This window comes from Anguilla anguilla, chromosome 12, assembly GCF_013347855.1.
Source record: "Anguilla anguilla isolate fAngAng1 chromosome 12, fAngAng1.pri, whole genome shotgun sequence".
NCBI lineage: Eukaryota > Metazoa > Chordata > Actinopteri > Anguilliformes > Anguillidae > Anguilla > Anguilla anguilla.
Genome location: NC_049212.1, coordinates 38,430,416 through 38,446,195, shown reverse-complemented (window position 1 = coordinate 38,446,195; position 15,780 = coordinate 38,430,416). Strand labels below are relative to the sequence as shown.

The window sequence follows — 15,780 nt, the reverse complement described above, 5'->3', positions numbered from 1 at the left end:
CGTTCCCACGAAAGCGACGCACGCTGCCAACCAGCAATGCTGCTGGGGCCCGAAGACGCGCGGCCAAATTCCCGGAGTGACGCCCTCTGCGACCCGGCTATTTGAGCCCGTGCCCTCAGGACTATGTCCGAGATCGGATATTTCCATGAGGCGGTGTTATGGAACTGCTGACTGCCCTTCTCCCCCCCCCACCACGGGACGTCCGATGTGACGGTCTCGTGGCCAAACGGGGGCCACTCGTGTTGCGACACTGTACCGCCACTCCTTTTAACGCCAACGCCCCACCGTTCTCCTGACCCCTGACACACCCAGCAGAGTTGGCAGGAGAGACAGATGTACGCAAGCACCTAGTGCCAGGCCAAGCCCCCAGCCCCCCAGCCCCCAGTCCCCCAGCCCCCCAGCCCCCAGCCTGTGACAGAAATAGACCGGCGGACGGATTCTCGCCTTGCCCAGTTAAGAGTGACATTACTACACTGACTCATCTCTTACACAACGTTCACGGACACCATGCGCAACTGGGGTGTTGCTCAGACTGCATGGCTGTGCTGCAAACCTTCGACCGAGCCCCACTATTTCACCCCTGCGGCTAGACTGCCACATCCGCCTTGCTCTACGGCACGTGTGCCTTCTTATAGCTTTGGTTTATACAGTGACGTTGGTTTTATATTTTTAGTTCTGCATCTGTACTCCAGTTCACTAAGCTTTATCACACATTAATTTAAAAAAAAATAAAGCAGACAATTCTCTGTATTGGTGCCATGTCTGGCTGGCAGACAGACAGCATTAGCAAATGCAACCACGAGGTGATGTAACCTTGAAATCTTACAAAGATTTAGTTTTGCATGCTTCAATGTGCAAAATGAGAAGCAAGAGAAGTACAGTATAGGCACCTGGATCCCATCAGGATTCATCTTGGGGCATATAATGATAAAATCAGACTATGCCACTGTGAAAGTGTGCAAAAATAATAAAAAATAAAAATAACTGATACCTATTCTGATTTCATTGTTTTGTCAATTCTTAATTACAGATGCATTATTGTAAGTACAGCATTTCTGTGAAGCCTCTTTTCAGGTTCTCACTTTCAGTCAATGTGAGACCAGCTCACTAACTCATCCCACTGGATGCACTGCCATCTTCTACCCGTTCACTGTGAAGCCTTCACACTTCCTTTTTGGACCGGCAGATTTCATCTGAAGAGCATCCTGCGCGGTTGCCAGCGGTGTCTCCAGTAACCGCTCGGAGAGAAAACGAGCACCCGGGGGACCGCCTCTTCCACCCCTGACCTTCAGAGCTCTGTCCAAAACCGGGCGTTCCCCCCACTGCGAGTCCCCAGCGCCGTCCCAAATCAGCGCTGTCCCAAATCAGCGCTGTCCCAAATCAGCTCTGTCCCAAATCAGCTCTGTCCCAAACCAGCTCTGTCCCAAACCAGCGCCGTCCCAAATCAGCGCTGTCCCAAATCAGCTCTGTCCCAAACCAGCTCTGTCCCAAACCAGCGCCGTCCCAAACCAGCGCTGTCCCAAATCAGCGCCGTCCCAAATCAGCTCTGTCCCAAATCAGCGACGTCCCAAATCAGCGACGTCCCAAATCAGCGACGTCCCAAATCAGCGACGTCCCAAATCAGCGCCGTCCCAAACCAGCGCCGTCCCAAATCAGCGCCGTCCCAAATCAGCACTGTCCCAAACCAGCGCCGTCCCAAACCAGCCCTGTCCCAAATCAGCGCTGTCCCAAATCAGCGCTGTCCCAAATCAGCTCTGTCCCAAATCAGCTCTGTCCCAAATCAGCCCTGTCCCAAATCAGCTCCGTCCCAAATCAGCTCTGTCCCAAACCAGCGCCGTCCCAAACCAGCGCCATCCCAAATCAGCTCTCTCAAACCAGCTCTGTCCCAAATCAGCTCTGTCCCAAATCAGCGCCGTCCCAAATCAGCTCTGTCCCAAATCAGCTCTGTCTCAAACCAGCTCTGTCCCAAATCAGCTCTGTCCCAAACCAGCCCTGTCCCAAATCAGCTCTGTCTCAAACCAGCTCTGTCCCAAATCAGCTCTGTCCCAAACCAGCCCTGTCCCAAATCAGCTCTGTCCCAAATCAGCGCTGTCCCAAATCAGCGCCGTCCCAAACCAGTGCTGTCCCAAATCAGCTCTACTGGGGTCTTCACGCGACTCACAGCCTCAGAAGCGCCGCTCTGCACAGCACAGCACAGCACAGCACAGCAGTCACTGTGCTGCACAGAGCACACATCACGGCCTGTGCAACAGCAAGGGGTTTTAAAAATAGAGCTGCAGAAAGAGACGGGCAACACTGCAATGCTGGCTTTTCTTAGGAAGATGAAACGCAGACACGCATCAGGACTGAATGTGTTTAAAGTTGAGGAACGCAGGGTTGTGACGGACAGGGGAGAGCTGGGAGGTTTATTATGCTGTACAACCCGACGTACACAGAAACTGTGGCCTGAGCTACGGGCTCCTAACACGCGAATACAAGAGGACGGCCGTTTACAAGAAACCTCTTCTGTTTCTATCGGTCTGTCTGAACCGTCGGCACGCACATCTATTCTGGAACATTCTCTAACTAGTATTCCACACACAGAAGCTGCTATTAAATCAGCCAGACCCAGTAGGATTAAGACCATTCCTCTACCAGATTAACATTTTAAAAATTACTTAATGCTTGCTTCCTTTAACGTCTGAATAGCAGACAAAAGGTACATGCAGCAAATTATTCAAATTGTTCATTTGCCTCAGTACACTGACCTGTACAGACCTCAGGCGATGATGGAATTATGTTACATGAAGTTAAAAATACCTCAGGAACACCAAAAGGAGGTTACGGTTTGGGGAAGGGGGAAGGGGGTTGGGGGGTGAGGTGGTGTTGATGGTGTTAGTTTTCTTACTGTCATAGCACTTTTTGAAGCCAAACCATTCATCCTTCTTGGAAAAAAAATCATTTGATCCTGGCGACCGAACATATAAAACCAAATTGGTGTCGGTAGCTTTGGGACTACCGTGTGATATTTACTCGAACCTGGGTTTATTTTAAGTACTCAGTACATCAGGCAGCGTGTTGCCTCTTCCCGCTCCATTACAAAAAGAAGCCCCAGACTGTATGTGCATGTGGGTGCATCCTTCATTATCAGCAGTGAACAGTATAGAGAGTGTCCAGTTCTCAGGAAGCTCTAGAACGTTTGCCCTGCTGTGGCGGGGGGGGGGGGGGGGGGGGGGGGGGGGGGGGGGGGTTTCATGGATGAAGATGCAGAGCCCACAGCCACTGGCACCGACACCGACTGGGTCATTTATTAGGCAGCCAGGAACATATTTACTTAATTTCGAGAAGAACGAAGGAACGGCGTCCACAGGAGCCACACCTGTAACGCGTGCCTGTCCGGTGCATGGGAAAGCTCTTGAACCTGAGTGTTGAGCTACCGTCACAACCAAGCCATTTTTCTTTCTGACATTAAAGCCCATCTAAGACTAAGGCCAGACACACAAATACATCTGAAATAAAATAAGTGATCATGTCACACGACAGAAACATTGAGTCAGGGGTGATTCGAGAGATTCACATTTGATTCACAGGCTAGATGAACTCAATTACAGCACGCTAGTTGCTTTTGGGAGGGAAGCCTACTGGGTTGCCCTGGTGTGGAAGCAGCTTTCCCAGCAGTGTGGGGGGTGTTTTTTTTTGGGGGGGGGGGGCGGTGTAGTTACCGTGTCTGTGAGAGGCCTTGGGAACACGGGGGCCATACGCATGGCTCGCATCGACGCCTCCAGATGGACCGTTGAGAGGAAGAAATTTGGGATATCAACAGGATCAGGACTGAGGAAGTCACATTAAGGAAGAATATGGCAACGTACCCTGTAGGACCAAAAGTATCTGGACACCCCTTGGTCTTGGGCTGTTTCTCATGGTTTGGTCCTAGGCCCCTTAGTTCCAGTGAAGGGAAATCTTACTGCGACAGCATACAATCACACTCTAGAAGATTCTGTGCTTCCCCAACAGTTTGGGGGAAGGCCCTTGTCTGTTTTAGCGTGACAATGCCCCCAGGTATAGAGCGAGGTCCATACAGAAATTGTTTTTTCAAGAACGATGCGGAAAAACTGGACTGGCCTGCACAGAACCCTGACCCCAACCACATCCAACACCTTTGGGCATAAACTGGAAAGCCAACTGCGAGCCAGGCCTAATCGCCCAATCATTGCACACCCTCACTAATGCTCTTCTAGCTGAATGTAAGCAAGTCCCTGCAGCAATGCTCCAACATCTAGTATGAAGCCTTCCCACAACAGTGGAGGTTGTTACAGCAGCAAAGGATCGACCAGCTACATATTAACGCCCAGAATTCTGTATGAGATGTTGGATGTCAGGTGCCCACATACTATTTGCCATGTAGTATATCAAAGTATCCTGGAAGAAAGGAGAAAGCCACCGTTCATCACAGATGCTGTAAACTGGGTATAAAACACTGAAGATCGGTCTCACAGGATCAAAGACAGCTCGGCAGGCGTGGCAGTAAACGGTAAAACGTGACATGCTTGTGTGTTAGCTAGTTACCAGAATTCAAGGTGAATCTGGAATGAAGTGTCACCATCGAACCCCTGGCCTTCCAGAGGGCAGCGGGTGGTTTAAGGATACCGTTTGCTCTCCTTGTCTTCTGCTCCGGAGTCTTCCTTGTCTGACGGACAGCTGTTCCCCACTTCCAAAATATTCTGTGGGACGGGTGAGGCAGTGCGCCTCTCCTCCTCCTCTGAATCTTCGCCCCTGTCGGGGGTCTCCTCGTCGTCTGGCGACTGATCCTGGGGAGGGGCGGTGGTGGGCTCCGCCCTCTCCTCAGGCCCCGGGCCCCGGTGTCCCTCTCCGGCGCTGTTTGAGTCCGACCCGTCCGAGAGGTTGGGGTCCGCGTGCGGGGCCTCCTCCGGGGAGGAGCAGCTGAGGAGCTCCGCAGAACTCCTGCCACACCCTCTCCCGCTCTCCTCCTCCTCCTCCTCGGCTGGACCGCGCTGCTCCTCCAGGTCCTCCAGGCTCTGCAGGGAGCCCAGGTCCGGCTCGGACAGCAGGCTCGTCCACGGGCTGGTCCTGTCCGTCGCCACGGTGACCTCGTTCAGCGTTCGGGGCTCGATCACCGTCTCCTCGTAGTCCTGCTCCTCCTCCTCTTCCTCCTCGTCTTCCTCCTCGCTTCCGTGCCGACGCTCGCCCTCGTCCTCGCCCTCGTCGGGGGAAAGGCCGTCGTCTCCGTGGCGGATCTCCCCGGCGGCGTTCGCCAGCGTGTCGCCGGGTCCGTCCCTCCCCTGCGGGACGGGGAAGCCACAGAGGGACCCTCCGTCCTGAGGAGTCCCCGCCTCTTCACTTGGGCCACGCTGGGGCTCAGTGCGCTCGCCTGGCAAAAAGCAGTTCCCGTCAGACAGGAAGTGGTCCTCGGAGGGCGTGGCCAGACCGGAGGTGCACTGGGTAATGTCTCGGGGGCCACTGAGACGGTGTCCATGGAGATCTGGAGTGAGGTCACAGGGAATCATAAATGCTCAGTCATAACAGCTGTCATATGAAACACAGTGTCCTGGCCCAATTTGTGCTGTTTCTGTAGCATGCTTGTCCTGTACAGGCATCTGCTTTTGTTTTCCCCTAAGCACTCTCCATGGCCATAAAGCTCCATACACATTCAGCATTCATCTTTAAGCACACCGTATCCCAGCCAGTGCGTCAGGGGCTTCCTGAAGAACACCCTTTCCAACACATGGCAACCAAACGCTACGTGTATTATCTGCAAGAACTTGTCAATGCATGAGCCTGAGTTTTTTTGTTTTGTTTTAACACAGAACAGCACAGAAAGCTCTAAAAGGTGACCTGTTCAGTTATAGTGAAGCCGTAGGTACACATGCGTGTGTGTGTGTGCGTGTGTGTGTACGCACAGGGATGCGCAGACGCAGTCAGTGGCCTACCGCTGATCAGGCTGTTCACTGCCCCCACCAGCCGATTGGACCGAAGCAGCAGCTGAGCGCTGTCCGTCTCGGAGTCTCTGCGCTCGTCCGGCCTGGGAGGCGGGGCCTGGTCCGAGAGGCGGGGGAACGTGGGCGTGGTCAGCTTGCGGCTGAAGTACCGCTGAATGTCGTCCAGCTCACTCAGGTTTTTCCTGCTCACAGAATGCACAGAACGCGGACACCATTTTGGACGGATGAGCAAGGAGTACTGGGGGTCACTGCCAGCCTGAAGGGACCAGGCAATGATCACATGTCCTACCTTGAGGTCACTTATCAGTATTTGATGGTTGCTTATCAAGAAAAGACCTCAGAAAAATCCTGAGCTACAGTTTCATCTGAGTACTTGAGAAGAGACTGACAGTCCTGCATCAAATGAGTTATTGATTTGTTGTTATTACTGCCTGAAAGTGCAAGAGAATAGTCATCATTTGCACAGCAACAGTCTGAAGCTGCTCTTTTAACGGAATCTCATTATTTTTATTTTTTACAGTCTTTCAGAACAGAATATCGGAATGGGTCAATAAAAAAAAAAGATAATTTGAGATGCCAGTCCCTTCCCCCAGCACAACACCATTGGGACGTAAACCGGTGAAACTGCGTTCTTTGGGGCGTGATGTCACTTCCTGTCATGTGCAGTAAATACCTCAGCGCTGAGAAGCGTGTGGATCTGGAGGAAGGGAGGTCGGTGGGGGCGGAGCTCTGGGCGGGGCGCTCTCCCCCCTGCAGGCTCTGGTGGAAGGCCCGCACATTGTGGACATGTTCCTCATGGCGTTCGCGGTCGCGGTCGCGGTCGCTGGCGCTGGACCTGCCGGACCAGCCGCAGGGGGGAGACACAAAGCACTTAAAACACTCACCGTGACACGGACCCCCCCCCCCCCCCCCCCCCCCCACCCCCCCGCAGAAACTCATCAGACCAGAATCCGGCACATTTCTCAAATACTTCAAGCGCTTCAGATACTGGTCAAATCTGAGAAAAACATTCTCAGATTTGACCAGTTTCATAATTTTAACAAAATATGTAAACAACCACAATGTGTAGTTACATGAAACAATCATTTTGAACATTTGTGAAAACATTTCTTTTGAAGTTAATGGTTCACTGGTGCCGTTTAACTAAACAGGCTAAAGCCTGTGAAAGTACTTGACGCAGGAATACGTCAACGCAACTTTGCGTTGTTAGCCAAATACGACCAGGAGTTTGGGACGATGGGACACACGTGGTCACGTCTCACCTGGGGTGTGGGAGCTGAAGCCGTTGAGAATTCGATAGAATTCTAAAACTTAATCTGCCCCTAAGACTCGCCAGGCAGCCCCAGTCTACCAGTGAGATGCACCTCTCCTCCCGCTGGCGCAAGCACGCTCCTGTAGTACCCCGTGCACTGTAGGGCGTGACGTAGCCACGGCAATCCCATTACCTTCCAGACAACAGCGCCTCCATCTGCTCAGGCGAGGCGTTGATCCTCTGCTCCGGGTAGCGGGCGAGGTGAGCCGGGAAGCTGGCGTACATGGCGGAGGTGTGGTAGCACAAGGGAAGGGTCTGGAACAGAGGCTGTAACACAGAGCACGGGCGTCCTCCATGAATACAGAGATCACTTCTGCACGCGCAACTCATGCATGCTTCTCTGGGTCTCTCTCTGACGTCACGTTTTTACGGACCGCGAAGCAAAGCGTTGGTCAGAGAATCTTGAGAAAGCAAACGCGGTGTAACGCAAAGCAAAAGACTGACGTTTGATGACTTGTCTGTGTGCTAGTTATTGTGTTTAATGTAATGTTGATATCTGTCTGTGTTTGATGTCACTGACACCGCTGAATTGAAATCACCACCATGCTGTACTGAAAGCAAATTCCACAGACCTGGGTCGTGTGGTTAGTAAAAGTGACTGATGAAAGTATTGGAAGAAAGCATGTGGTGTGTTAATGGTAGCAGGGAAGGTATGGTCCTGGCACAGGTAGTGAACACTGTTCCAGTATCTGTACAGTTGCTCGTGTGACTTGAATGAACAAGTTTGTCTGCATGCGACTGTGGAATGAGTGCATCCGGGAACATGTTTGGCTTTAGGTCTTTTGGCTGCAACGCAAGATCAGGTTTTTTTTTTTTTTTTTTGCTTTTTTGCTGCCCAGGATCTAAGATGTATGAGTGACATTTTGTCAAACTCAAAACCACAGCTGGCTTTGACTGGAATATTTTAATCGCTTTATGGGTTAGGCTGTGCAGTTCCTAGCTGCTGTCTATTCAGGAAAAAAGCGCTTCAAGAATCGGTGGACTTGAGAAATGTTGGATAATGTCACAAAATGCCAGCTTCAGCTGTGTTTCAACAGGTGCTGCTGTTTAAAAACTCATCATACAGATAGAGTCACACACACACACACACACACACAGAGACATAGAAACACACAAAGGGACACACACACACACACCTTGTGCATCTATGAACAGGCCAGTAACCAACAGCGCACCTGGGGTCTGGCACTGACGTTTCGTGAACAAGCCTTGAGCACGGACCATCCCGGACGCTAGGCTAACGCGGAAAGGCGCATGAAGCGCGGCAGGGTTCTCACCGCGGGGTCCTTGGCGTCGTCCTCCTGCGCCGCCTGCCTCTGTCCCCGGAGGTTGCGCACCCCTTTCAGGGGGGAAACGGCCACTTTTAGCTGCCCCTGGCACTGCCCGTTAAAATCGGTGATGTTGTACCAGCCGCACACCGACTGAAACCCCGCCAGCAGCGGGGAGAGGTCAACGGACGCGAACCCAACGACCCGCTCCATGTCTGCAAAGAGAAACGGAGTGCGGGAGTTGGGGGGGGGGGGTGGGGGGAATATGATTCCGTTAAAAGCCATTATACAGAAAGCATTATGTTTCTTCACAACATGTTTGCCCACGACCAGCTATTAGCTACAAGGAAGAGAGTCTGCACATATTGCATTACCTCCTTTGTGCCAAACTTTGAAAACCATAGTCTGCTGTGGATCCAACAGAACCTCCTTAGATAGCCTGCCATAGAGAGGGGGGGGGGGGTGGTGAGAAGGAGTTAGCACAACATGGCAGGGTGCACACTGCTGCATCTCTTATTTTAAAGCATGGTTTTAACAAAGGGTTGTTTGAAATAATAACAATATTATATGTGAATGAATTTTAATGCAAAGCAGTCATGAAACAGGCTAAGCCAGACCAGCGAATCGGAACAGCACGCACAGGGGTAGGGCGTGTGTGTGTGTGTGTTTGTGTGAGACAGGTCGCATGCTGGGCGTAGGGTGTGTGTGTGTGTGTGTGTGTGTGTGTGTGAGAGACAGGTCGCAGGCCGGGGGTAGGGTGTGTATGTGTGTGTGAGACAGGTCGCATGCTGGGCGTAGGGTGTATGTGTGTGTGTGTGTGTGTGTGAGAGACAGGTCGCAGGCCAAGGGTAGGGGGTGTGTGTGTGTGTGTGTGTGTGTGTGTGTGTTTGTGTGAGACAGGTCGCATGCTGGGCGTAGGGTGTATGTGTGTGTGTGTGTGTTTGTGTGAGACAGGTCGCAGCCTGGGCGTAGGGTGTGTGTGTGTGTTTGACCGCTTGCTGGCCGGGGCAGGTTGAGGTGTAGGGTGTGTGTGACTGCTCGCAGGCCTGGGGGGGGGTGTAGGGTGTGTGTGACTGCTCGCAGGCCGGGGGGCGCGGGTGTAGGGTGTGTGTGACTGCTCGCAGGCCGGGGGGGGGGGGGGGGGGGGTGTAGGGTGTGTGTGACTGCTCGCAGGCCGGGGGGGGGGGGTGTAGGGTGTGTGTGACTGCTCGCAGGCCGGGGGGGGGGTGTAGGGTGTGTGTGACTGCTCGCAGGCCTGGGGGCGCGGGTGTAGGGTGTGTGTGACTGCTCGCAGGCCTGGGGGCGCGGGTGTAGGTTGTGTGTGACTGCTCGCAGGCCGGGGGGGGGGGGTCTGGGGGCACGTACCTGCCCACCCACTGGTGGTCCCACACCGGGCAGCTGTTCCCCGGCACCACGGGCGTGGTGGTGATGGGGCTCTCCGCTTCGGCCGTGGCAAAGGACACACAGCAGCTGGGCGTCCCGCCGCTGCGCTCCGCCAGCGGGCTACCTGCAGGGGGCGCACAACACCAGCATCCATCAGCGCTGACGCAAGGGCTGATCGCCGAATATAACCACGCTGAGACAGTCGCTAGCACGTTTGCTTTTTATTAAACGCTTGGTTACCATAACAGCAAATAATTAACTGCAATTGCTACATACGTAGTTTGATTGTGAAAGCAAATAGCTAATTATTTCGGGATTTAAAAACAATAAATGACATCACTTTGTTTGGCACCCAACTGCCACCTCCACGCCCGGGGTAAAATTTCCGCCTAACACCTATTCATTTGAGTCACGCAAAACTGCCTAATATTCATGCAAATTACTGGCCTCTCCATCATTATGACAGCGAACAGAAAACTCCGGGGTTCACCTTCAGAATACTTTTCATATTTTTTAAATTATTTAAACCGTTTCTTTTGTGTTTGTGCAGGTGTGTGTGTCGCCGTGAACCTCGCGCTCACCTCTCAGGCTCAGGTGCATGGCCCGGTCGACCGTCACGGTCACGGCGAACGTGTCGTCCGCGTCGGCGTCCCGAGGGGCGGGGACCTCGGGGCGTCGGCTGCGGGCGCCGGATTGGCGGGAGGCGGCTGTGACCGTGGGAGCGGGCCCTTCCTCCTCCTCCTCCTCCTCCTCTTCCTCGGCAGAGCAGAGCGCCCCCTGTCTCCCGGGCTCGTCCTCGCCGTCGCTGGAGAGGCGGGGCTGCTCGGGGAGGGGCGTGTCCCGCGCGGGAGTCATGGTGATGTGCACGCGCAGGGCCGCACCCTCCAGGTCAGGAGCCGAGCGTCTGAAAATGGGGTACACACCTGCAACGCCCGCGCACACACGTACATGCACACACACGCACGCACACACACGCACACACACACGTACACACACACACACGCACGCACACACACGCACACACATACGTACACACACACACGCACACGCACACGCACACGCACACGCACACGCACACGCACACGCACACACACACACACACACACACACACACACACACACACCATTCTCATGAGAAGGATTTTTCACAAAGTTTCTCTAAATGATGGCCTGAGTCCCATCAAATAGCAAATGGAGCATCAAAAAACAGCAGTTAGATTACAAAGTGCCAAACATTCACACTGATATTACAAGTAAACACCCAGTGTCCAAAGCCTAGCCACCTGAGCCCTTAGAAACAACTCCTGTTCTGAACCGTTTTAAAACAGCTAACAGAAGAAGTCCCTCTCCCAGGATGCAGGCTGTTACTAACGCGCTGTGTAATAACGCGCTGTATAATAACGCGCTGTATAATAACGCGCTGTATAATAACGCGCTGTATAATAAGGCGCTGTATAATAAGGCGCTGTATAATAACGCACTGTATAATAACGTGCTGTATAATAACGCGCTGTATAATAAGGCGCTGTATAATAAGGCGCTGTATAATAACGCACTGTATAATAACGCGCTGTATAATAACGCGCTGTATAATAAGGCGCTGTGTAATAAGGCGCTGTGTAATAACGCGCTGTATAATAACGCGCTGTATAATAAGGCGCTGTGTAATAACGCGCTGTGTAATAACGCGCTGTATAATAACGCGCTGTATAATAAGGCGCTGTATAATAACGCGCTGTGTAATAACGCGCTGTATAATAACGCGCTGTATAATAACGCGCTGTATAATAACGCGCTGTTACTAACGCGCTGTATAATAACGCGCTGTATAATAACGCGCTGTATAATAACGCGCTGTATAATAACGCGCTGTATAATAACGTGCTGTTACTAACGCACTGTATAATAAGGCGCTGTATAATAACGCGCTGTATAATAACGCGCTGTATAATAAGGCGCTGTATAATAACACGCTGTATAATAACGCGCTGTATAATAACGCGCTGTATAATAACGCGCTGTATAACGCGCTGTATAATAACGCGCTGTATAATAAGGCGCTGTATAATAACGCGCTGTATAATAACGCGCTGTATAATAAGGCGCTGTATAATAACGTGCTGTATAATAACGCGCTGTATAATAACGCGCTGTATAATAACGCGCTGTGTAATAACGCGCTGTATAATAACGCGCTGTATAATAACGTGCTGTATAATAAGGCGCTGTATAATAACGCGCTGTATAATAACGCACTGTATAATAAGGCGCTGTATAATAACGCGCTGTATAATAACGCGCTGTATAATAACGCGCTGTTACTAACGCGCTGTATAATAACGTGCTGTATAATAAGGCGCTGTATAATAACGCGCTGTATAATAACGCACTGTATAATAAGGCGCTGTATAATAACGCGCTGTATAATAACGCACTGTATAATAACGCGCTGTTACTAATGCGCTGTATAATAACGCGCTGTATAATAACGCGCTGTATAATAAGGCGCTGTATAATAACGCGCTGTATAATAACGCGCTGTATAATAACGTGCTGTTACTAACGCACTGTATAATAAGGCGCTGTATAATAACGCGCTGTATAATAACGCACTGTATAATAACGCGCTGTATAATAACGCACTGTATAATAAGGCGCTGTATAATAACACGCTGTATAATAACGCGCTGTATAATAACGCGCTGTATAATAACGCGCTGTATAACGCGCTGTATAATAACGCGCTGTATAATAAGGCGCTGTATAATAACGCGCTGTATAATAACGCGCTGTATAATAAGGCGCTGTATAATAACGCGCTGTATAATAACGCGCTGTATAATAACGCGCTGTATAATAACGCGCTGTGTAATAACGCGCTGTATAATAACGCGCTGTATAATAACGTGCTGTATAATAAGGCGCTGTATAATAACGCGCTGTATAATAACGCGCTGTGTAATAACGCGCTGTATAATAACGTGCTGTATAATAAGGCGCTGTATAATAACGCGCTGTATAATAACGCGCTGTGTAATAACGCGCTGTATAATAAGGCGCTGTATAATAACGCGCTGTATAATAACACACTGTATAATAACGCGCTGTATAATAACGCGCTGTATAATAACGCGCTGTGTAATAACGCGCTGTATAATAACGCGCTGTATAATAACGCGCTGTGTAATAACGCGCTGTATAATAAGGCGCTGTATAATAACGCGCTGTATAATAACGCGCTGTATAATAACGCACTGTATAATAACGCGCTGTTACTAACGCGCTGTATAATAACGCGCTGTATAATAACGCGTCTGAGGGCCCACCCACCGCTGACGGTCAGCCTGCTCCCGGTCCTCCGGGCCAGGGCGGCCAGGTCCACGTAGGCGGAGCCCACCAGCCGGTCGGTGTTGTGCGGCCGGGCCCTCCTCTCCTTCCCGAAGGCCACCCACACCTGGACCTCCAGCCGCTCCTCGCGCAGGTACCAGCGCAGCGGGAGGGTGCGCCTGAGCTCCACCGCCCGCCCGCCGCCGCCGAACGCCGCCGTGGCCACGCCCCCGCCCCCCCCGTCCCCACCGGCGCGGGGGTGGCGCAGGGGCGAGCAGTAGGCCGGCTCCTCGTACAGACGGTAGCGCAGGTAGCAGTAGGTGGAGCGCTCCAGAGCCCCGTGTCCCGGCAACAGCAGGCAGTGCAGGGGCAGCCACAGCCTGGGCGTGGCCACCGAGAGCGTGACCGTCCCCCCGCCCCCCTGCTCCTCCTCCTCCTCGTCCTCCTCCTCTGGCTCGCCCGCCTCCCAGCCCAGCCCGCGGGCGGCGCTGATCACCCTCTCTCTGTCCGCGTGGTGCGCGAAGCTCACCGAAACCTCCAGCCCCCCCGCCAGGACGGGGGGGGCCCCGGGGGACCCCGGGTCCTGGGGCAGACAGACGGGGAACCAGCCGGAGATCCCTTCAACACAAAAACCCGGCAACAAATGCTAAGACAAACACTGCGACACACCTGCTGCATTTCAGGACCAGTTTTACTTTTGTAAAAAGTCTCTAACAACAGACATTCCTACACATTTAATACACAGCTGTAAGACCTGCTAAAGTAGGTACTGAATTGAACGTTTTAAAATGCAAGCTCACTGCTCCTCATACCTGTTCTCCTATGAATGAGGTCTCCCAGCTGTACTGTGACGGTGCCCAGTACAGTGTCCTTTGATGCTGGGAAATCCGTGCCTGCAACATCAAAGACAGACACAGAAGATGCGGGCCAGCTGTTTGACCAGGGGAGACGGGCTGGACAGGGCGGTGTGTCAGTCTTTTGAAGTGTCTGTGTGCCGTCTGGATTTCGTTTATCCATTTTGCGCATCGTAAGTCTCCACACTGGGAGTTGCATCACTAGTACATTATACCGGGTGTGGATCAGTAATGTGTATGCCTGTACTCAGTGATAAACGTGATACATTTCCTAGAATATCAACAACACTACGAAGTAACTACAATACATGAATGAGATCAGTTCAGTGACCTGCACACCAAAACATGCATTCATATGAAAAAAGAATGCTTCTGTTTAAACTGTCAATAATCTGCTTCTTCCGCCTCGAAGCAGGGGATCCAGACTCCAGTCCTGGAGGGCCGCAGCGTCTGCTGCCTCTCAGAGCGTTATAGGACAAGTGACTCATTTAAGTCTCTGATTGGCTGAAGAGTCCACGGCAGCTTGTTCTGAAGGCGTTAACTGGCTGCTGAGTGAAAGGAAACTGCAAAGACCAGCAGACACTGCGGCGCTCCAGGCCTGTGTGTGACACAGAGTGTGACAGCCCTGGGTTAAAGCGATGTGCAGGTATTTTGGTGGGTGCGAGTGGGTGAGGGCGGGTGCAGGCAGGTTTGGGCGGGTGCGGGCGGGCGCGGGCAGTACCCTCGGCCCTCCGGCTGTCCCGGTGGCACAGGGTGAAGACGGCGCGGGCGGCGTCCAGCAGCTCGGCCAGGCTGCGGGCCTCCCCGGTCGGGCTCTGCACCAGCAGGCTGCAGGGGTACTCCGTGTGGTGGTCGAACTCGGGGCAGAAGGAGCGGGCCACCACGCGGGTGCTCCTCCTCTCCCTCTCCGGGAGGAAGGACAGGCGCGCGCTCACGTAGGCGTTCACCCCCACGTCGGCGTAGTAACGGAGCGCCTCGTCCCGCCCAGCCGCCGCCCTGAGGGGGAGAGGCGTAGCCAATCAGCATGCAGCACATCAGGGGCGTCCAATCATTATCCGGAAAGAGCCGGCGTGGGTGCAGGTTCTCGCTCTAGCCCAGCACTATGAGGCCTTATTCAACTAATTAACCGATCGCGCTCGTCAATCAAGACAATGACAGGTAGAATCAGGTGTCCAACTGCTGAGCTAAAACAAAAAACCTGCACCCACACTGGCCCTTTGGGGCGGGGGGCGGAAATAGACAAAAGTGGCTGGTGTCTCCGTAGAGCTTTCAGAGCGCACACGTAGCGTTATAATTACACACGTAGCGACACGCCCTGCTCGCTGCGTCGTTACCAGTGCACCTTATCACATTTTACCGGTCTGGCAAACTTTCCTTTACCCGTGGCCAAGAAGCGCAGAGTTGTCGTTAGCCGCTGCTAACTGGAGAAGCCGTCTCCGCGGTTCGTACCCTACCGCTGTGATCTGAGGAGTCAGCGACTCTCCTAACCAGCAGAACCGGGCAGTAAAACAACCGGGAGACACTCTGCTAATTTGCGCTCTCCTCCCCCCCCCCCCCGCTCCCCGACAGAAATGCCGTGAGCAAAGAATGGGGAACAGGTGCAGGCGAGGAGGTGACCGCTGGCGCAGTGCGGCTGCTCGGTCCGCAGGGTGTTGGGACAGGGACAGGTCGACGAGATCCCCACCCCCCAACCCTAACAC

The 15,780-nt window shown here is 52.8% G+C and overlaps 1 protein-coding gene across 1 annotated transcript in view; it reads right to left on the bottom strand.

The window, feature by feature from the left end:
- c2cd3 (C2 domain containing 3 centriole elongation regulator) overlaps positions 1 to 15,780 on the bottom strand; it is a 30,286-nt gene that overhangs the window by 1,827 nt on the left and 12,679 nt on the right. Inside the window, exons 21-32 of the mRNA XM_035384334.1 lie at positions 14,802 to 15,076; positions 14,039 to 14,119; positions 13,230 to 13,844; positions 10,481 to 10,822; positions 9,882 to 10,023; positions 8,891 to 8,955; positions 8,526 to 8,731; positions 7,382 to 7,515; positions 6,610 to 6,771; positions 5,928 to 6,118; positions 4,627 to 5,479; positions 3,702 to 3,810 (exon numbers count right to left, since the gene is read on the bottom strand). Coding sequence (XP_035240225.1) covers positions 3,702 to 3,810; positions 4,627 to 5,479; positions 5,928 to 6,118; positions 6,610 to 6,771; positions 7,382 to 7,515; positions 8,526 to 8,731; positions 8,891 to 8,955; positions 9,882 to 10,023; positions 10,481 to 10,822; positions 13,230 to 13,844; positions 14,039 to 14,119; positions 14,802 to 15,076 — 3,175 coding nt within the window. The remainder of the gene's footprint in view (positions 1 to 3,701; positions 3,811 to 4,626; positions 5,480 to 5,927; positions 6,119 to 6,609; positions 6,772 to 7,381; positions 7,516 to 8,525; positions 8,732 to 8,890; positions 8,956 to 9,881; positions 10,024 to 10,480; positions 10,823 to 13,229; positions 13,845 to 14,038; positions 14,120 to 14,801; positions 15,077 to 15,780) is intronic.